This window comes from Oncorhynchus masou, chromosome 31 (genome assembly GCF_036934945.1).
Source record: "Oncorhynchus masou masou isolate Uvic2021 chromosome 31, UVic_Omas_1.1, whole genome shotgun sequence".
NCBI lineage: Eukaryota > Metazoa > Chordata > Actinopteri > Salmoniformes > Salmonidae > Oncorhynchus > Oncorhynchus masou.
The window spans coordinates 14,798,558-14,824,203 of NC_088242.1; the positions used below are offsets into that span (position 1 = coordinate 14,798,558).

A 25,646-nucleotide genomic window follows, 5' to 3' on the forward strand; every position below is an offset into this window, starting at 1 on the left:
ATTTATAAGATCAAAGTGAGGAATACAGTTGTTTTAGTTCTACCTCAAAATGCTTGACAGTAGATTAGTGAAAGCTAACCACTGGAGATGGACAAACGAAGCATGAAACCAAATATACAACTCAAACACCTTTTTATCGAGTCCAGCAAAAATACAGCGTCATCACCTTAAGACGTCTCATTATTGGGATTAACACATAAATCAGTTATTTATTTTCCAATATACAAAATCAAAAACTATAAATATCCACAGTAAAGAAGAATAAAACATGTTCAAGTTTGATATTTGGTGGGTTGCTTAATTTAGGTCTACTGTATGTATTTACCTATAGGGATTTCTTAAATAACAATATAAAACATGATTTATACCTTTTTGCATTTACAAATGATGAATACGTGAAATAACCATGATAAAAATAACATTGTGCTAAAATGTGTCTTCTTTCTATTGACGTAGACAAATGGAGGTCAAACTATTGCTGAAGTACAGAAGCGCCGCACCAAGAGAACATCTTCCTGAAGCAAAATATCAACACAATCTGACAACTACAAATAATACATGGCAGACAAGCCATTTCTATAACAGTGGGATAAACACTATCAGTCAAACGTTTTAGAACACATACTCATTTCAAGGGTTTTTCTTTATTTTTACTATTTTCTACATTGTAGAATAATAGTGAAGACATCATATGAAATAACACATATGGAATCATGTAGTAACCAAAAAAGTGTTAAACAAATCAAAATATATTTTATATTTGAGATTCTTCAAATCGCCAAAATTTGCCTTGATGACAGCTTTGCACAATTTAGGCATTCTCTCAACCAGCTTCATGAGATAGTCACCTGGAATGCACTTAAATTAACAGGTGTGTCTTCTTAAAGGTTCATTTGTGGATTTTCTTTCCTTCTTAATGCATGTGAGTAGTGTTATGAAAAGGTAGGGTGGGTATACAGAAGATAGCCCTATTTGGTAAAAGAGTCCATATTATGGCAAGAACAGCTCAAATAAGAAAAGAGAAATGACAGTCCATCATTACTTTCAGTCAAAACGGAAAATTGCAAGGACTTCGAAAGTTTCTTCAAATGCAGTCGCAAAAACAATCAAGCGCTATAATGAAACTGGCTCTCATGAGGACCGCCACAGGAATGGAAGACCCAGAGTTACCAGCCTCAGAAATCGTAGCCCAAATAAATGCTTCACAGAGCTCAAGTAACAGACACAGCTCAACACCAACTGTTCAGATGAGACTGTGTGTATCAGGCCTTCATGGTCAAATTGCTGCAAAGAAACTACTACTAAAGGACACCAATAAGAAGAAGACTTGCTTGGGCCAAGAAACATGAGCAACGGAAATTAGAACGGTGGAAATTTGTCCTTTGGAGATTTTTGGTTCCAACCGCTGTATCTTTGTGAGTGAACAGATGATCTCAGCATGTGTATTTCCCACCATGAAGCATGGAGGAGGTGGTGAGATGGTGCTTTGCTGGTGACACGGTCTGTGATTTATTTAGAACTCAAGGCACACTTAACCAGCATGGCTACCACAGCATTCTGTAGTGATACGCCATCCCATCTGGTTTGGGCTTAGTGGGACTATCATTTGTTTTTCAACAGGACAATGACCCAACACACCTCCAGGCTGTGTAAGGCCTATTTTACCAAGAAGGAGCATGATGGTGTGCTGCATCAGATGACCTGGCCTCCAGAATCACCTGACCTCACCCCAATTGAGATGGTTTGGGATTAGTTGGACCGCAGAGTGAAAGAAAAGCAGCCAACAAGTGCTCAGCATATGTGGGAACTCCTTCAAGACTGTTGGAAAAACATTCCAGGTGATGCTGGTTGAGAGAATGCCAAGAGTGTGCAAAGGGTAGCTATTTGAAGAATCTCAAATATAAAATATATTTTGATTTGTTTAACACTTTTGATTACTACATGATTCCATGTGTGTTATTTCATAGTTTTGATGTCTTCACTATTATTTTACAATGTAGAAAATAGTACAAATAAAGAAAAACCCTTGAATGAGTAGGTGTTCTAAAGCTTTTGACCAGTAGTATATAAATATATATAAAAAATATGAACGCAATATGTAAAGAGTTGGTCCCATGTTTCATGAACTGAAATAAAAGATCCCAGAATGTTTCCATATGCACTAAAAGCATATTTCTCAAATTTTGTGCACAAATTTGTTTCAATGTATTTATTTAAATGTCCTTATATGAACTGTAAACTCAGTAAAATGGTTGCATGTTGCGTTTATATTCTTGTTCCGTATAATACTTACAGATCATACAAAGATATGAAAAGGTGAAGCATTTTCTTCAACAGTTTTCAAATGGCCAACAGGGGTCATTATACGGCAATATTGTACAAATAAAAGGCAAACACTCCCATAAAGCACAGGAAAAACATATACAGCCAACATTAGATACAAAGTGTGGCTCCATGTAGCGTCAACCCTGGTATCTGCTCTCAAACAGCAAACCCCCTTCCAAAATAGCTGACCAATGACACGTCTTCCAAGGGTCCATTTCTTCAGTTGTTAATGCTCATACAGTTCAGCACACAGAGGGCCACGGTAACGTGCATGCATAGTCTTAGTTAAAGAAGTTTCAGAAACAAATGCTAGTTCAGGAAGAAAAAAAAAACAAGGTGAAAAGGCTCAACAAGAATTTTGTTAAATGTAAATGCTACAGGCAGCTACAGCATGCAATAAGCAGGTAATGACCACACCAGACCATTCAACTTTAACGGGAATCAAATAAGACAAGAAGGACTGGATCAGAGTTACAACATAACAAGGCAGGTGTAAATATCTCACACGCATTGCAACGGAAAAAAACCCTCCTTTGTTAACTCAGACAGTATTTGAAAGTTAAACAAAGCTACCATAACATCAGTTATAAGGCTACATCTCTGAAAAGAAATATCCCCAGGATCTAAAAACAAAAAGACATTAAAAAGAGAACTCATGGGAATAACAACCCATGATGGTGGTTTATATAGCAGGAAGACCGAGGAAACTCGGGAACATGGAGGGCTGAACCCATGGAGGGAAGTTGTGCATTAAGACGCACAAATCCACAAATATGGTGCAGGTCTTGAACAAATGACCTAGATCTACAAGATAACCGGAGAAGAGTTTAACCTGTGAAGGACCCCAACATGACAACGTGCGCTGACCTGCACCAAATCCATATCTAGAAAGCTCCCTTTCTCACTCTTCCTACAGTACACGTGTTTTTGCAATGGCCAGAGAACTGAGTCTTCACCTGTTGTCAACGCATTACTCTACATCTGATAAATAAGGCACCTGATCACAAAGTCACAAACTCCTTGATTGCGAGATGGGCGGGAGACATTGATGAATATAGGCTATAGTTCCAAGAGAATGTTCAGTGAAACCTGAGCTGTGCTACAGTCAGAGAACATCATCATTTATTTCGTAGCAACATGGTGCTGATGTTTTCATGCCAGTATACCTCACTATTTTTCAAACCGTGGAATAGACACTATGGAATATAAAAAACTTGGACAACCAAAGGTGGAGGACCTGGCATGCTGTAGTCTGAATAACTCATCAGCTCTGCATCAAAACCCCAAAATAAAATGGCTTACATGTTTACAATGCAGATATACCCGCATAATAAGATACATCTCCAGGCCAGTTAGACAAAACTAAACAAGACAAAACCACTATTTTTCCTCTTTCTTCAGCATGTCGATCTCCTTCCAAACGATCATTTACCAACACCGCTTGGGAAGTACACACAAAAATAGATAGATACTACCAGTCCTTTCTAATATATTCCAGAAAAAACAAAACAACTAAATGTCGTCAGATTGGCTGTTACAGTCCATGTCTGGACACAAGCTTTATTTCTGTAGGGATGTCCTGGTGCGCTTGGCTGGAGTCTGTGGGCTCTCCTGGCTTCTCTTTGTGGCACCTTTAGGAGTTCCGCTCTGAGCAGGTTCACTGGCTCTCTTTATGGCAGGCTTAGGGCTTGTACTAACAGTATGTGTAGGCTCCAGAGCTCTCTTTGTGGCACCCTTAGGAGTTCCACTCTGAGCAGGTTCATTTGCTTTCTTAGTGGCAGGCTTAGGGCTTGCACTCTGAGGGACGGAGGGGGGTGGAGTGGCCTCCATCTTCCTCTGTGACCTAGTGAGAACCTGGTCAGGAGAACCTGGTGTTTTGACGTCCATGTTCTGTTGAGGAGTCTCTGCAGCACTTTCAGCGCCATTGCGCTCATTACTTTTACTTTCAGTGACTTTAGTCTCAAAGACTCTACTTTGAGAGGGTCTCTTTGTTTGACCTTTTGTTGCCATAGTCTTATCCGCCACTGCCTTCTCTGCTCCAACCTGCTGCTTGTTAAAGTCAGTCTTGGGGATGGTGGCAGGAGCAGGGGTGTTTTTCTGTGCTTTTGGAGTCATTACTCTTTGGGGAGACCTCTGTGGTGATGCACTCTCTTTCCTACTGAGATCTCTTAAAGTTCTACTGCTTCTGCTAATCTTGACTGATCTCTCCAGGACAGCAGATTTTACTGGAGGCTTTCTACTAGGAGATGGCTGTGCTCGCTCTGTTTTTACTACACTTGTCTCCTTTACACTTTTATCACCAGAAACGGATAATTTCTGCCTCTGGGCAATGGCCGGTTTCAATTTTGACGGTTTTGCCAATTTTTTCTTTGGGGGTTTAGAGGGTTTGACTTTGGAAACTTCAAGCTCTTTTCTTGGGGCCCCTTTCGGATTCTTGGAGCTCTGTTGACCTTGCATCTTCTCCCTTATATTGGAGTACTTCCTCAGGATCCGGGCGCTGGCTGGGTTCTTGGCCTTTGCTGAGGCCTTCTGGCCGTCGGCTGGTTGGACCTGTGCCTCTGCAGAGGAAACATAGGCTTTGGTGGAGATCCGGGTGGCTGTAGTCAGCTCTCTCTTTTCCTTCCCTTTGGGCATACTTGTACTGACCTCCTGCTCCAGGGCTTTAGCAATCAGCTTCTGACTCTTAGGGTTGCTCTTCACAGGGGAAGCCATGGCAAACTTCTTCAAATGTTTCTTCAAGCGCTCGGCTTGAAGGCTAGGGAAAACCCCTTGAGATGGCCTTTGGGACATACCGGGGAAGAGCAGCTGGGTCTCAGAGGGAAGACGCGTGTTCACCTTCTTTACGATGACCAGTGATTGGGTTTCTGTTGACTCCATGTACCAGTGGCAAATGCTGGCTAGGTCCAAATCGTTCTTGAAAAGCATTTGAACTAGAGAGTACCTCTGATGATCCGAAGACTTGGGCTTGCGAACCCTGCGCTTACTCTTCCATATCGCTGCCTGTCTGTCTGCCTTATTTTTGTGTCTTGGCGTTGGATGTCCCTCTTTGTCCATCTGGACCCAGCCTCTTTGCATCTTATCGAACCTGGTGTTCAGAGAGGAGATTTTCTGTTGGTTTTCCTCTACATCCAGTAACTCCAGGAACTTGTGTCGAGTCTGTACTGGAAGCTCCAGCTTGGGCAGGAGGAGAGGAGTGACTGAGCTGGAGGGCAGAGGGGAACTGTCCAGCAAAGGTGATTCCCTCAATGGAGACTTGATGATCCTCTCTGGTTTGAACCTGATTGGTGATGGAAGTCTCACGGGGGATTTCAGCCTAATGGGAGATGCTACTTCACTCCATTTCTCAGCTGTGATTGGAGCACTGGTCGAGGGTGTGGGCGATCTCTGGACTCTCAAAGCTGACTTCCTGTTCTCCATTGGGGTTGGTGGGGTTGCCAGGGTAATGGACTGGCTGGCCACGTCAGTTTTACTACTCTCACTCCTCAATGGCATTCGCCCAGGTTTGTCTGAAGCACTGCTGACGGAAGACCTACTGGACCATTCAGATGAAGTTTTGTTATCCATTAAAGTTGGTGCCTCTGCCTTCTTTAGCAAAGTAGGTTCCTCTGAGTTTTTCAGCAAAGTCAATTTTCTTGATTCTCCATCCTTTTTGAGAGTTCTTTTGCTTCTTAGTGGACTACTTTGTGTGTGGGCCTCACTCTTTTTAATGCTTGTACCCTCTGTGAGAGCAGAATCCTCACTGCTAACTTGCTGACTCTCAACAACTTCAACTTCCTTTGCTACCATCATTGACGACCTAAGCTTCGGTCTAGTTTGCACCCTAGTTTCCTCTGCTGTTTTCTCTGTCTCGCTGGGTTTGGCATTTGGAGCTGGCTGAGATGTTTGAACTTTCAGCTCTGCAGAACTCTGGGTGACTGCACTGTTTTGATGAGATGAAGGAAAGAGATGGGAGACGGGGTTGAGCTCAGTGGAGGGGAGTGGGAGGGAGGTAGACGGTTCTGGGGAAACAATGAAAGTAACAGCCCCTTCAAAAGAAGGGGAGGCATCAGGGACGAAAAGGGGGGCGTCAGGGACGAGAGGGGAGGTGTCAGGGACAAGAGGGGAGGCGTCAGGGACGAGAGGGGAGGCGACAGGGGTGGCGACAGGGATGACATGGATGAGAGGGGAGGTGACAGGGACGAGACGGGAGGCGACAGGGACGAGAGGGGAGGCGTCAGGGACGAGAGGGGAGGCGTCAGGGACGAGAGGGGAGGCGTCAGGGACGAGAGGGGAGGCGTCAGGGACGAGAGGGGAGGCGTCAGGGACGAGAGGGGAGGCGTCAGGAACGAGAGGGGAGGCGTCAGGGACGAGAGGGGAGGCGTCAGGGACGAGAGGGGAGGCGTCAGGGACGAGAGGGGAGGCGTCAGGGACGAGAGGGGAGACGTCAGGGATGAGAGCTGAGGCGTCAGGGATGAGAGCTGAGGCGTCAGGGATGAGAGCTGAGGCGTCAGGGACGAGAGGGGAGGCAACAGCTGCTGCCTGTTGCAGTCTGGCAGATCTGAGGGGCTGTCTGGACCCAGGTCTCCTGGAGGAGTTGACTGGTGTTTCTGGGACTTGAGGAGTGTCAGGAATGCTCTGGCTTGCTGTTATAGGGGCAATAGGGGTCCTTGTGTCAGACATGTTCTGGCTTGCTTCAGCAGGGGTCAGTGTGTCAGGCAGGTTCTGGCTTGCTTCAGCAGGGGTCTGTGTGTCAGGCAGGTTCTGGCTTGCTTCAGCAGGGGTCTGTCTGTCAGACATGTTCTGGCTTGCTTCAGCAGGGGTCTGTGTGTCAGACATGTTCTGGCTTGCTTCAGCAGGGGTCTGTGTGTCAGACATGTTCTGGCTTGCTTCAGCAGGGGTCTGTGTGTCAGACATGTTCTGGCTTGCTTCAGCAGGGGTCAGTGTGTCAGGCAGGTTCTGGCTTGCTTCAGCAGGGGTCTGTGTGTCAGGCAGGTTCTGGCTTGCTTCAGCAGGGGTCTGTGTGTCAGACAGGTTCTGGGTGATTTTAGCTTTAGGGGTTCTTTTGGGCCGTATGGACACAGGGCTTTTGATCACTTCGGCTAAAGGGAGTGAGACTTGAGGAACCTCTGGCATGTTCTCAGAATATTTCTCAGATTGTTTCAGGGAGGCCTTGGTGAGGCGCTTCGACGAAGGGCTTTTGATCACTTCGGCTAAAGGGAGTGAGACTTGAGGAACCTCTGGCATGTTCTCAGAATATTTCTCAGATTGTTTCAGGGAGGCCTTGGTGAGGCGCTTCGCCGAAGGGCTTTTGATCACTTCGGCTAAAGGGAGTGAGACTTGAGGAACCTCTGGCATGTTCTCAGAATATTTCTCAGATTGTTTCAGGGAGGCCTTGGTGAGGCGCTTCGACGAAGGGCTTTTGATCACTTCGGCTAAAGGGAGTGAGACTTGAGGAAACTCTGGCATGTTCTCAGAATATTTCTCAGATTGTTTCAGGGAGGCCTTGGTGAGGCGCTTCGACGAAGGGCTTTTGACGCTTTCCCCAGCAGGGATCGGAGTGAGAGGAGTCTCAGGTGAGACTTGTGGAATCTCAGCCGCGTTCTCAGAAGGGTTCTCTGTCTGTTTCAGAGACGCCTTAGTGGGGCGTTTAGTCTTAGTAGGAGTAGACTCTGGGGTGGTTCTGGCTGGCCGTTCACGCAAACATCTGTCAGAATGTCCAATAGGTCTACCATTCACATATCCACATATAATCATACTCTCTGTATCAATCACTGCAGCTTCCTTCACCCTTGAAGGAATCACTCGTGCTGGAATACCCTGTTTTTCAGAACGCCTGAGAGTCAATTCTCTCTCAACTGCCTTACTGACCTTTTTAGAGGACGAATCAACATGTGTCTTTTCCTCTTCAGGCACATTGTCGCCATCGCCTGGACCCAAGTCTGGTTCAACCTTGCCCGTTTCCTGCACCTCTATCCTTTCGCTCTCTGTGGAAACCTCCATGCCAGCATTTGCTTCTCCTCCAGAGCCCTCAGACGGTTTCTGGTCAATTGAAATTTGAGGTTCCAGAGGCATGGCCTGCTCTTTGTCAACTGCACCTGCACCCACTACCTCTTTGTCAACTGCACCTGCACCCACTACCTCTTTGTCAACTGCACCTGCACCCACTACCTCTTTGTCAACTGCACTCACTACCTCTTTGTCTTCATTGCTCTCCAGGGAAGGGGTCAGTGATGCAGATTCCTGTTGGGTTTCAGAGATAACTTTCTGGCCCTCTGGCACACTCTGCAGTATATCCTGGACAAGCTCAGCTTCTTCTGATGTCTTATCCTGTGATAAGTTTACATCTTTCCCCATCACCACCTGCTCTGGGTTTTCACTTAAAACGATGTAATTGTGTATACTGTTTAAATCCTGATCTGGTGTCTCGACCACAGTCTGAGCTAGATTATCCTCTGGTGCTACGCTCTGCCTTGGCTGCTCCGAGTTCATCCCTGTACTCTGCTCGTTATCCACTGGGGGACTCTGTGAAGGAGGTGGAGGGGCAGTCTGCTCTTTACACTGACTCTGGTCTGTCTGACTAGTCTCAACGATCAGTGCCATCTCACTGGCTGATGCTGCTGCAGCCTCCACATCCCCAGCCACCTCACTTTCAGCTGGAAGCTCGGAAGGAGTTTTCTGATTGACCGTCTCCACAAAACCTCCAACAAAAGGCATATCCACAAGAGGTAGTCCCTCAGGCTTGCCAAGCACCTGTTTAGGTGTGACCAGAGTGATGGGCTCTGGCATTGGAGTGGGACAGTTGCCACTATCATTGCGGGCAGACGTCTTGGCTAATGTACGAACAGTCTTCAGCTCCCACATTTCTTCCACATACATGTGACCTCGGGTGCTTTTCCTGGCATTGCGTCGAGGGAGCAGACGGTGCTGCCGTTCCCGGAAACACTCTGTGATTGGTTTGTCGATGTAGACGATGTCGCAGTGGCCGAGATCAGGGTCGGTTACAAACCGACACACTGAGGAAGTGGCCCTAGGCCGATGGTAGGAAGACCCCTTTATGGTCTTCCTTGCTGTCCCGGGGGAAACTGGGGGTATGTTGTTGGGGGTCTTTTCAGGTGGACTTTGTTTGACCAGCGTGTCTTTGGTATGTTCAATGGAGCCTCTTTGTCTTGTTGAGCGATCAGCATGATCGTGCCTTTTCACAGAGGAGCCTTGTCCAGCACTGTAAGTATCTGCTCTGGTTGAGGAGTCAGAAATGCCCTGCATTTCTTCCAAAGTACCGGCGCCAGCAGGAAGAGATGTGGTGAGCACACAGGATAGCTTTTTACCATCAGCCAGGCTGCTGGACTTCATGATTTTGATCTTTAGCGGAGCATGGTCACTAAGACGTTTACTCACACTGTTATCTGCGCTTCTGAACAGTGTTGCCAAAGCCTTAGACTCCCCTGGGCCAGGTTTACGGAGATCCAAGGCCGGCCCAGAGGCCCCAGACACATTTCGTAACACAGCAGTCTGCTCTGGGGCTACCAACCTTTCTTGCCCCTCCGTCGATCCTTTTGGAGTGGAAGCCAGGGGAAGTTTCTGACCAGTCCTCCCCCTCTCTGGGGTCTGTAGGCAAGGTGCAGGGCTAGGACCCAGGAGGGCTCCGTGCTCCACTGAGCAAGAGGGTTTGGAGGCAGAAGCTAGCGAAGTGCTGGAGGAGGATATAGCCTTAACCTAGAACAAGAACCACCATGGGGTTATTCAATACCTCAGTTTAGTTTTTACATAGACAAATCCAGAGCCCTGTATAGAGTTTTGCCATTGGGGTTTATGGAATTGTTGCATTTACACTACAACTATAGATTTAGGAATTAGAATACTAGAATGAACATTAACCTTATGACAGTATAAAATGGCATCCATTTTGGTAAGGAAGCTGGTCAACCATGGTCAGCCAGTGCTGTGATAAGATGGTGTAAAATATTATTTGCACATTACCTTTGCTAGCTAGCCAGACAGTTTTAGTGGAATGATTCCAAATGTTTTCAAATGAACAGCCAATATGCCAACATTCCATTCAAACAATGCAGTCAATCGGCTGAAATCAGTTGATGACAGGACTTAGAAAAGTTGTAAATCCGACAACTACTGATATTGTATCTTATAATGAGACACAGCATTCCAAGAAAATAAACATCCAGACATTTATTGTCTGTTGACATATATTTTAGTGCAGGGATCATCAACTAGATTCAGCCGTGGGACGATATTTTCCTGAGCGCATGGTCAGGGGACCGGAACAAAATTACAAATCATTTGCAGACTGCAAATTGCCCGCAAGAAGCCCAAACATATATAATATTCGACTAAAACATAATCATTTCAAACATTGCTTGCATTTGTATACAATCAAATATCTCTCTACGATGCGTAGGCATACTTTAGAACAGATTTCCAAAATGAAAATTCCTTGGAGCTGATTTGCCAGTGTTTTTATAGTCCAGCAATAACATAAAATAAAATAAAGAAAAATGTTCAGAAAACTTAGGGAGAAAAATAAAATCACTGCCAATTGGCAGTTTTATAGGCTATTTAGACAAACAAAATATTGGTACATAATTGTCATAAAACCTGAATAAACTGTATTTATAATTATAGAACAATATTTTCAGGTGACAATTTCTGAAATATTAAATGCCTTTAATTTCCTGTATAAAGTAAAAGCAGGAAGTGCATCACCGAAGCCTCTATAGACATTCATTCAAATGAGACTGGTTTGGACTTCTGTATGACCAAAAGGGCTCCCATTATTCTACCGTTCTGGAACTGAGGGTTTATGTCAGAGATCCTATTAAATTACTAGAGGCTATGACTACAACAGTCTATGGCCGCCATGTTAGCGCCTCAACATTACATGGGGACTATTTCAATAATACTATGTACTTACCAGAACAGTATTCAAAAAGTTGGCCCAACTCTCTATATACATGGCTCTGGACAAAACAATCACTGGACAGTACCTCGGTCTTATTTACCTCCTCTGCTGTGCGGTATCTTCTTGTTTACGCATGTATGTATCCTCTGTTGCGTGTGATTTGCGATTTACTTTCAGGAAAAATAACTTCCTGTCAAATTTTACCGAATTGAAAATGCACAATGAGAGTAATGCCTATACAGACCTCTGTCTGTAGGAAGCCCAGAGCGTCGACAATCTGCCTCTGGTGGTGCAGACAGAGCTTGGTCATGAACTCCTCCAGCGTGGAGGTGGACTGCAGGTCCCGGGCCTTTTCTGTCGTCAGCTCCAGACATTCACTGCAAGACAAACAGGACAAGGATGTTTATATCGTTGTCATGAATATACAAGTACGCTTACAAAAATGTCCAAAAGCATATGAATTCATTTTCAATCAAAGGTTATTAGAAGGATAAAGAGAAGTCAGACTCGAGGTTAAAACATATGAAGCCCACATGGATTATAATGAGAGTTGTAGCGATAGGTAGTGGGAGGCGGTATGCCTTGTACACCGGGGTATTTTGAAATACCCACAGTATGATTTCAATACTGTAGAATATCTTTTTTTTTTAAATGTGGATATTTCTACTTTTTCCAATAAATACCTGCAGTCAACTTACTTACTGACTTTATTGTACCAATGGGGACATTTTGTTGCAGTGTCATGTACACGTTTAAAGTGCCGTTTAAATACGATAGGAACATTAGCCCAAGCTATTTAGGAAGGATATCACACCTGGCACAAATTGTGTTTTTCCTGCCGAGGGTTGCCCTATATCTGTGCCCAGAGGGGAGTAGTTCACAAGTTTACAGATTGCATTCTTTATTCCAGCCGTTAGATCATTTTTCCATTATGAAGCTTACCGGTAGTTCACCAAAACAGCTGATTAAGTGAGTCATGTGTTTGTTTACAAAGAAGCACAACCAGCAAACAGAAGCTTCATGAGGTGAGTGATACCTCTGCAGTGCAATTTAGAGAGGTGATCAAGTTAGAAATTCACTGCTCATGTTTGTCAGCAACACATCTTGGAACTATTGAGTAACTAACTAAGGTGTGCCAAATAAATTCTCTCCAGCGGTGTATTCGGTTTGCTAATTTGCCAAGTGACTCGCTTGCAACATCAAGCTTCTTGAATCTTGGTAACTGAAGAGACATTCCCCTCCTGGATTAAGATCCCTGCTGTCTAATAGTTTTGTGTGTGCAGCAAACTGAGTAGCCCTTTGAAAAACATGCATAACTTCATGAGCTGGGTTGTCTGTCCTTGCAATTAGTTTGCATGCGCTCGTTAGCATTTACCTAGCATCCGCTATGGGAATTCCTTAGTATTAGTTAAAATACGTTTTTGGGCCTTCTTTTTGTTTAAAAAAAATGGCGCCCCTTGTATTTACCACTGGTAATACGGTGTAACCAAGGATGGCACAGGCATGATATGAAGGTATGAAAATGTGAATAACGCCCAAACCCTAGCTGTAGGTACTTCATGCATTTATCCTGCTGTATGGCAGCTCCTTCAATCACTTTCCCTATGAAGATGAATAAAGTATTCACAGCACCCATCTAAATGAATTATGTTTCTATAGTTCAGAAAGAAATGCTATCATGAAAATGCAACATACTGGGCTGGGTTACATGCTAAGAGAAAAATGATATGGATATAAAACAAAACTGCCAGGATAAAGATGGGGAACAGTAACTGACCCATAATTCACTCATGTTCGGTTTTTGTAAACCCTAAACCAAACATATTGATTTCACTTGTCCATGTCAGGATTTCCATCAGTCCATGATATCCTCACATTCAATCAAATCTATAGAATGAACATGGACCCATGACAACAAAGAAGCAGTGGTCATCATCAAAGCCCGTCTGTTGGTCCATCTTGGTGACACCATTCCCAGGTAATTATTTCATAGACAGAACCATGAGGCTTATCATCCACATTGCTGGTGGAAAATGTTTACATTTTGATACTATTGACACACCATAGAGTTTAACAAGAGTTAAGGCCGAAATATTGTTCGAGTTGCATAAAAATATAACTTAATATCAACCCAATTAATGACTGAGTCAGACAATATGACCTTTATTACCAGCCATGGTTTCTAATTGTGTGGGAGGAATGAGAAGCTCATGAGCAGTGTTAAATATGTCTTTATCAAAATACGAGTATTCACAGAGTTGGCCTAATGAGATATTTGACAGCAATGAGTAGGAGCGTATAATTAGATACAGTATTTAATTAAATTCATATTTAATGTATTAATTTTATGAAACAACAAAAGAAAATCGAGCCCATTACAAAATTGTGAAAAATCCAATGCTAAGTGTTTGTTTGAAAAAGACGACAGAGAACATTACATTTTCACAAAATTTATTAGAAGAATAGGTGATTTTGAAAAGTGAATATTTCGTCCAGTGAATTTGACCTGTTAGATTGTTAGAATTCATCTCTTTTTCAAAATGGCATTTTTTTCCTTAAAAGGATACATTGAGTAAATTCTTACACTTACACAAAGACAATCATTGGTGCCCCAGGTTCAATGCAACATACACAAAATGGAGATCATATCAACCACTTCAGTTCAAATATTATAAAGGGGCATATAAGAAGCAGTCATATTTTATTAGTAAAGTTGCCAAATCAAAATTGCATTAAAAAAAAATGAAAATTTACCAGTGCAACCAAATTAACTTAGTGATCATTAAATTCTCTCTACTACAAAGACACTTGCCCATAGCCAAGTTCTAATAACATAGTAACCCCCCAAAAAAACATTCAGAAATAAATTACAATAGAAAACAAAACAAATCTGCCAAATTGTGCAAATGGCAATTATTGAAATGAGGTTGTTAGGTTTGTGTGTACCTGTTGTAATCTGAGCATCTGAATACATTAACCATTGAGACTAACGAATCCGAGGCATTTCATATGAAACCGAATTGCTTATAGCCCACTTAAGATAGAAAATATTTTCTGACGTTTTATTTCCATTTAATTCTTTCTGAAAAGCCTCCCAGTCTGTTTGACGTTTGACATGTTTGACGTGTATTGTTCCAAGCATTGCAAGTCATCACAATTAGTCCACCGTATAGGGTTGAAAAGAGCTGCTTTCAAACGTTTTAAAAGGGAATAACTTCCTATGACAGACTTCATATAGAACAGTCTTAGAGACAAGCAGCAGCATGTAGACTACCAAAACCAGCTCTAAATCCAGTGGGTTTAGAGAGAGGGAATAGGAGGGACTGCTCAGAGGACATTAACAAAATAAATCTCCCAACAAAAGGAGTCGCAAGTCAGAATCTCTTCATCTGTTCATATGCGGAAAGACCAGTTTTGAATCTTTTCTTTAACGATACCTTGCACTCAGAAGAAAGGTTCAACTAACGAGTTGTCCAGCTACATCAGTTTAGAAATTAGACCAAAATGCACTATTTTTTTTTCTTCAGGATTCACATTGTCCACAGATGCTCAGAGAGTAGGTTCAAACGTATTCTGTTAAACAGTAGTTAATTATCAACGGAGTGTGATAACTATGGTGTCTGAGGCACTGTGAGCAGGATAGATTACTGCAGTTTGGCTAACATCTTACCTGAACGGAGTTTACATTGACATTCATTGTGTTTAAATAAATAAAATAAACATTAAAAATAAAATTAAAACTCAGAGGTTCAATTGGATGTTTTTTTTTTGGCTCACTTGCAGGATCAGCTTCAGTCAAAGAAACCCCCACGCCCTCCCAAATCCACATGCAATTAAAAAGATCAACTGAAACAGACACTGTTAAGCCTAAATTAGTAACTGACCTGTTTTGTGGTGATTGTTGTGTTTTATTTACAGGACATTAAGTTGCTGCTAGGTCTAAATGTGTAGACAGTACCTGAAGGAGTGAGGGGTGTGTTTTATTTATTTACAGGACATTAAGTTGCTGCTAGGTCTAAATGTGTAGACAGTACCTGAAGGAGTGAGGGGTGTGTTTTATTTATTTACAGGACATTAAGTTGCTGCTAGGTCTAAATGTGTAGACAGTACCTGAAGGAGTGAGGGGTGTGTTTTATTTATTTACAGGACATTAAGTTGCTGCTAGGTCTAAATGTGTAGACAGTACCTGAAGGAGTGAGGGGTGTGTTTTATTTATTTACAGGACATTAAGTTGCTGCTAGGTCTAAATGTGTAGACAGTACCTGAAGGAGTGAGGGGTGTGTTTTATTTATTTACAGGACATTAAGTTGCTGCTAGGTCTAAATGTGTAGACAGTACCTGAAGGAGTGAGGGGTGTGTTTTATTTATTTACAGGACATTAAGTTGCTGCTAGGTCTAAATGTGTAGACAGTACCTGAAGGAGTGAGGGGTGTGTTTTATTTATTTACAGGACATTAAGTTGCTGCTAGGTCTAAATGTGTAGACAGTACCTGAAGGAGTGAGGGGTGTGTTTTATTTATTTACAGGACATTAAGTTGCTGCTAGGTCTAAATGTGTAGACAGTACCTGAAGGAGTGAGGGATGTGTTTTGTCCCTGAGGGTTTCTATGTCTCGATCTCTCCACTTTTCTTTCAACATTGTGAGTTAAGATCTGACCACAATAATCTGAATATGTGTACATGACAATTCACACATTTGTGTTTTCTCAACAAAAAAGGAGTGGACGGGAGAGACGAGCAGAAATAGAGCAAGAGACAACAGCAGCAAGAATAACAGAAGGGGAAGATATTTCACAAACGCATACAAAAAACAGATGGAAATACACCTCCTTTTTAAACCTTATAATACATAGAGGGAGTAAAAATAATTTAACAAACATTAAGAACACATGGTATGTATGAGTTCATTACACAAATCTTAAGTAGGTCATTGTATAGATCATGGCCGGGATGACTAAGAATTCAAGTCTCAAAGGTTGTCTGTGACAATAATTTGCCTTCCATACACCAGTGTTTTCAACCAATCCTTCGCCTACAGGATCAAACCAATTCCACTTCACATATCCAACAGTGTCTTGAATCCACACCGCCAATAATTCTAAATCTCATTCCTTCATACATTCCCCAAAATATAAAAGGTATTTTAAAGTAAAAAGTATATTGAAGTTAATGTCTTCAGAAATGAATACACAAGTACTTTAAATAAGTAGACAACGTGTATGTACAACAACCCAAACTGCATGTACACATCAGCTTAAAGTCTTTAAACAAAGGCCTTTATGAAGACTGCTTTCATATGGAATCATACCATCGTAGAACATCCACTCAAAACAGAGGAATGGAAATTAGAAAAGCAGTTTTGACATCAGCTGTTGCCTACCTCCCTGGATCTGTGATAGGAGCTAAATATAACTATGTATCAAGTAACACACACGTTCAAAAGTTTGGGGTCACTTAGACAATTCCTTGATTTTGAAAACAAAAGCAAATGTTTTGTCCACTAAAATATCATGAAATCGATAAGAAATACAGTGTAGACATTGTTAATGTTGTAAATGACTACTGTAACTGGAATGGCAGAATATCTACAGTGCCTTGCAAAAGCATTCATCCCCCTTGGCATTGTTCCATTACAACCTGTCATTTAAAAATCGATTTTTATTTGGATTTCATGTAATGGACATAAACAAAATAGACCAAATTGGTGAGAAAAAAAATAAAAACAGAAAAGTGGTGTGTGCATATGTATTCACCCCCTTTGTTATGAAGCCCCATTGGGGCGGCAGGGTAGCCTAGTGGTTAGAGTGTTGGACTAGTAACCGAAAGGTTGCAAGTTCAAATCCATGAGCTGACAAGGTACAAATCTGTCGTTCTGCCCCTGAACAGGCAGTTAACCCACTGTTCCTAGGCCATCATTGAAAATAAGAATTTGTTCTTAACTGACTTGCCTAGTAAAATAAAGGTAAAATTAAAAAATGAAGCCCCTAAATAAGATCTGGTGCTAACAATTACCTTCAGAAGTCACTTAGTTAAATAAAGTCCACCTGTGTGCAATCTAAGTGTCACATGATCTATATATATATATACACACACACACACACACACACCTGTTTTGAAAGGCTCCAGAGTCTGCAACACCACCAAGCAAGCAGCAAGGAGCTCTCCAAACAGGTCAGGGACAAAGTTGGGTAGAAGTACAGATCAGGGTTGGGTTATAAAAAAATATCAGAAACTTTGAACATCCCACGGATCAACATTAAATCCATTATTAAAAAAATGGAAAGAATATGGTCAACACAACAAACCTGCCAAGAGAGGGCCACCCACCAAAACTCACGGACCAGGCAAGGAGGGAATTAATCATAGAGGCAACAAAGATAACCCTGAAGTAGCTGCAAAGCTCCACAGCGGAGATTGGAGCAACTGTCCATAGGACCACCTTAAGCCGTACACTCCACAGAGCTGGACTTTACGGACGTGGCCAGAAAAAAAGCCAATGCTTAAAGAAAAAAAATAAGCAAACACGTATGGTGTTCACCAAAAGGCATGTGGGAGACTCCCCAAATGTATGGAAGAAGGTACTCTGGTCAGATGAGACTAAAATGTAGCTTTTTGGCCATCAAGGAAAATGCTTTGCCTGGCGCAAGCCCAACACTTCATCACACCGAGAACACCATCCCCACAGTGAAGTATGGTAGTGGTAGCATCATGCCATCCCATGTTTTCCCATCGGCAGGGACTGGGAAACTGGTCAGAATTGAAGGAATGATGGATGGCGCTAAATACAGGAAAATTCTTGAGGGAAACCTGTTTCAGTCTTCCAGAGATTTGAGACTGGGACGGAGGTTAACCTTCCAGCAGGACAATGACCCTAAGCATACTGCGAATACAACACTTCGGTGGTTTAAGAGGAAACATATGGAATGGCCTAGTCAAAGCCAAGACCTCAATCCAATTGAGAATCTGTGCTATGATTTAAAGATTGTTGTACACCAGCGGAACCCATCCAACCTGAAGGAGCTGGGGAAGATTTGCCTTGAAGAATGGGCAAAAATCCCAGTGGCTAGATGTGCCAAGCTTATAGAGACATGCCTAAAGAGACTTGCAGCTGTGATTGCTGTAAAAGATGGCTCTACAAAGTATTGACTTTGGGGGGGGTTGAATAGTTATGCACGCTCAAGTTGTTTGTCTTATTTCACAATAAAAAATATTTTTCTTATTCAAAAGTGGTAGGCATGTTGTGTAAATCAAATGATACAAACCACCCAAAAAAATACATTTGAATGCCAGGTTGTAAAGCAACAAAATAGGAAAAATGCCATGGGGGTATTTACGCAAGCCACTGTACATAAGTTTACAGAGGGCCATTATCAGCAACCATCACTCCTGTGTTCCAATGCCACGTTGTGTTAGCTAGTCCACGTTTATCATTTTAAAAAGGCTAACACAACGTGGCATTGGAACACAGGAGTGATGGTTGCTGATAGTGGCCCTCTGTAAACTTATGTAGTTATTCCATTTTATTCCAGTTTCCAGCTACAATAGTCATTTACAACATTAACAATGTCTACACCGTATTTCTGATTATTTTGAAATGGTCAAAAAGTGCTTTTCTTTCAGAAACAAGGACATTTCTAAGTGACCCCAAACTTTAACAATAGTGTATATATGAGGTTTTAATATAATGTGCATTCTGGAAATAGTCAAACCCCTTCCCTTTTCCACATTACAGCCTTATTCCAAAATGCCTTAAATCTACACACAATAACCCATAATGACAAAGCGAAAACACATTTTTAGAATTGTTTGCAAATTAAAAAACAGAAATACCCCATTTACATAAGAATTCAGACCCTTTGCTATGGAACTCGAAATTGAGCTCAGGTGCATCCTGTTTCCATTGATCATCATAGAGATGTTTCTACAACTTGGGAGTCCACCTGTGGTAAATTCAACTGACTGGACATGATTTATAAAAAAGGCACACACCTGTATATATGAAGTCCCACAGTTGACAGTGCATGTCAGAGCAAAAAACCAAGCCTCAGACAGGATTGTGTCTTAACACAGATCTGGGGAAGGGGACCAAAAAAAAAAAATCTGCAGCATTGATGGTCCCCAAGAACACAGTGGCATACATCAGTCTTAAATGGAATAAGTTAGGAACAACCAAGACTCTTCCTAGATCTAACAAGAATCTCTGGTCTGATGAATACCAAGATTGAGCTCATTTGCCTTAATGCCAAGCGACACGTCTGGAGGAAACCTGGCACCATCCCTACTGTGAGGAAAGGTGGTGGCAGCATGTTGGAGAGTTTTCCAGCGGCAGGGACTGGGAGACTAGTCAGGATCGAGGGAAAGATGAACGGAGCAAAGTACAGAGCGATCCTCAATGAAAACCTGCTCAGGACTTCAGAATGGGTCCAAGATTCAAATCAAATTGTATTTGTCACATGCACCGAATACAACCTTGCAAGTCCTTAACATTGCAGTTCAAAAAATAGAGTTAAGAAAATAAAAAAAGCGAAATATATATTGTTTTAATTACATAGCCTCTTTATTGTTATGTACAGGCGGTACCGGTACAGAGTCAATGTTCGGGGGTGCAGGTTTGTCGAGAAAAGGGACTATGCACAGATAAATGCGAGTAGCAGCAGTGTAAAAAACAAAGGGGGGGAGGATCAATGTAAAATGGTTGGCCATTTGATGAATTGTTCAGCAGTCTTATGGCTTGGGGGGTAGAAGCTGTTAAGGGGCCTTTTGGTCCTAAACGTGGTGCTCCGGTACCGCATGCCGTGCGGTAGCAGACAGAACGAACGGTCTATGGACTTAGGTGACTGGAGTCTGACAATTTTTGGGGTCTTTATCGGACACTGCCTAGTATAGGTCCTGGATGTCAGGAAGCCCCAGTGATGTGCTGGGCCATATGCACTACCCTCTGTAGTTCCTTACGGTCAGATGCCGAGCTATTGCCATACCAGATGGTGATGCAACCTGTCAGGATGCTCTTGATGGGGCATTTATAGAACTTTGAGGATCTGGGGACCCATGACAAATCTTTTCAGTCTCCTGGGAGAAAAGGTGTTGTCGTGCCCCCTTCACAACTGTCTTGGTGTGTCTGGACCATGATAGTTTGTTGACCCGCTTCATGTCAGCCCAGTTTGTTAATTGGGGCCTGATCGGCCCTCCTTTTCCGATAGTCCAGAATCAGCTCCTTTGTCTTTCTCGCATTGAGGGAGAAATAAGTGCCTGAATTGGATCACTTTCCTGTCCTTCTAAGCATTCACCATGTAAAAAGTATTTTGGGCGTCAGGAAAAATGTATGGAGTAAAAAGGAATGTAGTGAAGTAAAAGTTAAAATATAAAAGTAGAGTACAGATACTTTAAAGTACTAAAGTACTTGACTCCATTGGTTATTACAGACTTGGTCAGGGGTTGAAAATGTCAGTGAAGACACTTCCCAGTTGGTCCGTGCATGCTTTGAGTACACTTGCGGGGAATCCATCTGGCCCCGCGGCTTTGTGAATGTTGACCAGTTTAAAAAAGGTCTTCCTCACGTTGGCTACGAAGAGCGTGATCACAGCTGGTGCCCTCAAGCATTCTTCAGTGTTGCTTGCCTCGAGGGAGCATAAAAGGCATTTAGCTCATCTGGTTGAATCACGTCACTGGGCAGCTTGTGGTTGGGTTTCCCTTTGTTGTCCGTAATAGTTTTCAAGCCCTGCCACATCCGACAAGCGTCTGGAGCCAGTGTAGTAGGATTCAATCTTAGTCCTGTATTGACGCTTTGCTTGTTTGGTGGTTTGTCTGAGGTCATAGCGGGATTTCTTAGAAGCATACGGACTGGAAAACAGCAGCAGCTCTAATCTTTAGCTCGATGCGGATGTTGCCAGTAATCCATGGCTTCTGGTTGGGATGTGTATGTACGTTCACTGTGGGGACGACATCGTTGATGCACTTATTGATGAAGCCGGTGACCGAGGTGGTGTACCCCTCAATGCAATTGGATAAATCCCAGAACATATTCCAGAGCTAGCAAAAACAGTCCTGTAGTGTAGCATCCGTGTCATCTGACAACTTCCATATTGAGCGTGTCACTGGTAAAAATCGTAGATGGTCCAGTTTGTCTTCTAATGATGACATGGTGTCCAATAATACAGAGGGTATGGTGGTTTATCTCCTCGTCGGTGAATTCTTACAAGGCACCCCGCCCTCCTCCCCCTTTATCTCAGTTTTTTTCCCCACGAGGATGATGGGTATTTGGGCCATGTCTTGACAAAGCAGTATATGCTTCGCGTCGGACTCATTAAAGAAAAAATAATACTCATCCAGTTCGAGGTGAGTAAGCCCTGTTCTGATGCCTGTAAAACGGCAGCCGTCCTCTCTGGCGCCATTATCAACCTTCCAACAGGATCAATGACACTACGCACACAGCCAAGACAATGGAGAAGTGGCTTCGGGACAAGTCTCTGAATGTCCTTGAGTGGGCCCAGCCAGAGCCTGGACTTGAACCCGATCGAACATCTCTGTTGAGACCTGAAAATAGCTGTGCAGTGACGCTCACCATCCAACCGGACAGAGCCTGAGAGGATCTACAGAGAAGAATGAGAGCGTCAGACCCAAGAAGACTTGAGGCTGTAATCGCTGCTTCAACAAAGTACTGATTAAATTATCTAAATACTTATGTAAACGTGATATTTCAGTGTTTTTTTATACATTTGAAAAAATGTATAAAAACCTGATTTTGGGATATTGTGTGCAGACTGGAGGAAAAAACCAATTGAATCCATTTTAGAATAAGGCTGTAACATAACAAAATGTGGAAAAAGTCAAGGGGTCTGAATACTTTCTGAATGCATCTGTAAAATCTGTCTGTCTGTATAGTTTGGTATAATTAGTGTTAAGACTATTTTTATAAGTACTGCAGGAGTCAAAAGGACTACAACTATCTTGTCAAGAAACATCATCTAATTGACCTGAAGGGTGTGCAAGCTTCTGAAAAGCTTCTGATCGAAGCATTGGAGTGTGAAGGGTCAATTGACATGTCTGACTAATTGGGAAGAACGCCTACAAGCTATTTAATCAAAAACACATTAGTAGAAACACTGACAAAAACCAACAACCAAATATTGAAAAACATTAAACACCCTCACCTTTAAAATATGAATGAGTCAATTAGGGTGCATTTCACTTTTACAGAACCTTGACATATTTACAAAAAGTGTACCAACCAAGTCCTTCAATTTTCAGTAGTCTTGTATAATAGATCTCATCCAAGAAAATATTTGCTAATATCAACCTTTACCAAGTGGTATTCACATCTCCATACATTAATCATTTTGTAGCTTAATTAACCTGATGGGCCATGGACAGCAAATCGCAAAACTGTTGACAACAAGATTACGGCATACATCTAAAGCAGCGAGTCAACAAACAGCTAGCAGAGTTCAACACATACTGCAAAAAAGCTTTGGCCCATATCCTTCGCTTGTGTTTATGGGAAATTGCTCCATACCGCCTCAAGAAGTAAGATGTATTTGATGCAGGTTCAGTTTTTTTCAAGATGAGGTTGCAGAAACTAACAGTGGCTGCTGTGGATTTCTGTCATTTTAACATTAAAACAGGTTCCACAAGGGTTGTGTTAACACGGAAACTGTTTGTGTATTGTGGAAGAACATGCAAAAGGCTAATAAGAAACAAAACCTTGAATTTCTCTCCAAATAGTCTAATCTTGTCTCAGTATCTGGATTTATAAATGTCCATGTTATGGCAGCGACTACTTAGGAGCAAGGCTCCGTGATTGTCATGGTAACACAGAAAAGCCTTGCAACTGTTTCATTTGATTAAAAGTAACTCACTTTGATATGTTTACCTTTTTTGTTGTCAATCCCATCGAATCCACTAATAAAAACAGACTCATCCTCAAAACAAAGACGTAATCTTGATTGGTTTCCGACGATCAATTACCATGAAATGAAATCATCACCCAAACCTATTGCAACTACAGTGAAGCATATGTCTCGACTTGAGTGTTATCACAGTTGGTTTGCAAGTTCATCAAAAGATTTCTACATATACAGTACCAGTCAAAATAGCTGACACCTCATTCAAGGGGTTTTCTTTATTTTTACTATCATCTAAATTGTAGAATAATAGCAAAGACAAAACCCATATGGAATCATGTAGTAAAATAAAAAAAAGGTGTTGAATCAAAATATATTTTCTATATTTGAGATTCTTCAAAGAAGCAAACCTTTGCCTTGACAACAGCTTGCACACTTTGCATTCTCTCAACCAGCTTCATGAGGAATGCTTTTACAACAGTCTTGAAGGAGTTTCCATGTATGCTGAACACTTGTTGGCTACTTTTCCTTCACTCTGTGGTCCAACTCATCCCAAACCATCTCAAATTGGTTGAGGTCGGGTGATTGTGGCGGCCAGGTCATCTGATGCAGCACTCCATCACTCTCCTTGGTCAAATAGCCATTACGCAGCCTGGAGGTGTTTTGGGTCATTGTCCTGCTGAAAATCAACAGATGGGATGGCGTATCGCTGCAGAATACTGTGGTAGCCATGCTGGTTAAGTGTGCCTTGAATTCTAAATCAATCACAGTGTCACCAGCAAAGCTCCCCCACACCATCACACCTCCATGGTTCACGGTGGGGAAAACACACGCGGAGATCATCCGTTCACTTACTCTGCGTCTCACAAAGACACGGCAGTTGGAACCAAAAATCTCAAATTTGGACTCCACTGATCTAATGTCCATTGCTTAAGTTTCTTGGCCCAAGCAAGTCTCCGTTCTTATTGGTGTCCTTTAGTAGTAGTTTCTTTGCAGTAATTTGACCATGAAGGCCTGATTCACACAGTCTCATCTGAACAGTTGATGTTGAGATGTGTCTGTTAAGTGAACTCAGAAGCATTTATTTGGGCTGCAATTTCTGAGGCTGGTAACTCTAATAAATGTATCCTCTGCGGCAGAAAAGTTCTTTAAATTTTCCAGATTGACTGGCCTTCATGTCTTAAAGTAATGATGGACTGTCATTTCTCTTTGCTTATTTGAACTGTTTTTGCCATAATATGGACTTGGTCTTTTACCAAATAGGGCTATCTTCTGTATACCCCCTACCTTTTCACAACACAACTGATTGAATGCATTAAGAAAGAAAGAAATTCCACAAATTAACTTTTAAAAAGGAACCCCTGTTAATTGAAATGCATTCCAGGTGACTTCCTCCTGAAGCTGGTTGAGAATGCCAAGCGTGTGCAAAGGTATCATCAAGGCAAAGGGTGGATACTTTGAAGAATCTCAAATATAAAATAGCATTTTTGGTTACTGCATTTCTCGGTGTGTGTTATTTCATAGTTGACGTCTTAACTATTATTGTACAATGTAGAAAATAGTAAAAAAAAAAATAAAGAAAACCCCTTGAATGAGTAGGTGTGTACAAGCTTTTGACTGACATACATTGCACATTTAAAAAGTAGCATTTACAGTAGATTCATACTAATTAGTTAACCTAGTAGTATATTTATTTTCACTGTACTTATATACACCTGAAAGACTAAAGGAAATGTCAGAGATTCTGAAATGTAATAATAAAAAAATCTGAAAAGGAGACCGTAGGACCAGCCTTGCTTAAGGAAAGTTCTTGTTTTTTGCATTTCATGTGATATCAGTTAAGTTTGACCAATTATCTAAGAGTTTGTAGCTGTGTGTTCACGGTGGGCCAAAATCAAACTTTTAACTCAAATGTCTGTCTAAATATTTAATTTACATGAGTCTCAAAAATGCATAAGAACTTACTGGGTCAAGAGTAAGAAATAAACACCTTACAGTCTTGTTAACTATAAATATTTCCTTAGAACTGTTGTAATACAACCTGTCTGATGACAGTATTAAAACCAGCACTGTAATAGAAACCTTATACAAGGACAATAGGGGCTTGGTCTAATATTCTGAAATGTCCTGAGGTATAACTGTCGATAGGGTAAGTAGTACTCCCAGCAGTTTTGCCAAAATCACAGCGGGACGCCATGTTGCTGCTTCCGTGTGTTCTAGTCACAATGAGTATTTGGATTCTAGTTCTGATTGTAGAATTAGATAAGTAAACATTGTGTACAATTCTGAGATTTCCATAAATTGTTATTGGTCGGTATTACCAAGGAGGAGCAAATATGGCATCCATTGAATGTGACGTTTTCTAAAAACATCACGATGTTTAAACTGCAATGGGCTTCAGCATATTCTACACTTCTCCAAAGAATTTCCTTAGTGCTATGCGCCACATGGTGAAACCTTTGAAACCGTTGAGACTCATCAATTTACTGCACCTTAAAGCTGCAATCTAACACATGAATAAAACCAATCTTTAAATACATAGTTAAGATTTTTTTTTTATGTTTTAAGAACAAACATTTCCACCTGTCC

The 25,646-nt window shown here is 42.0% G+C and overlaps 1 protein-coding gene across 4 annotated transcripts in view; it reads right to left on the bottom strand.

Annotated features, from left to right (window-relative positions):
• Window positions 1–115: 115 nt before the first annotated feature.
• The window catches only part of wu:fc17b08 (titin), a 73,211-nt gene continuing 47,680 nt past the window's right edge, over window positions 116–25,646 (bottom strand). For all 4 annotated transcript variants that reach the window (XM_064950177.1, XM_064950178.1, XM_064950179.1 and 1 more), the window contains 2 exons: window positions 11,463–11,595; window positions 116–10,017 (listed from right to left, as the gene is read on the bottom strand). In XM_064950177.1, coding sequence (XP_064806249.1) covers window positions 3,886–10,017; window positions 11,463–11,595 — 6,265 coding nt within the window. In that variant the 3' untranslated portion in view covers window positions 116–3,885. The remainder of the gene's footprint in view (window positions 10,018–11,462; window positions 11,596–25,646) is intronic.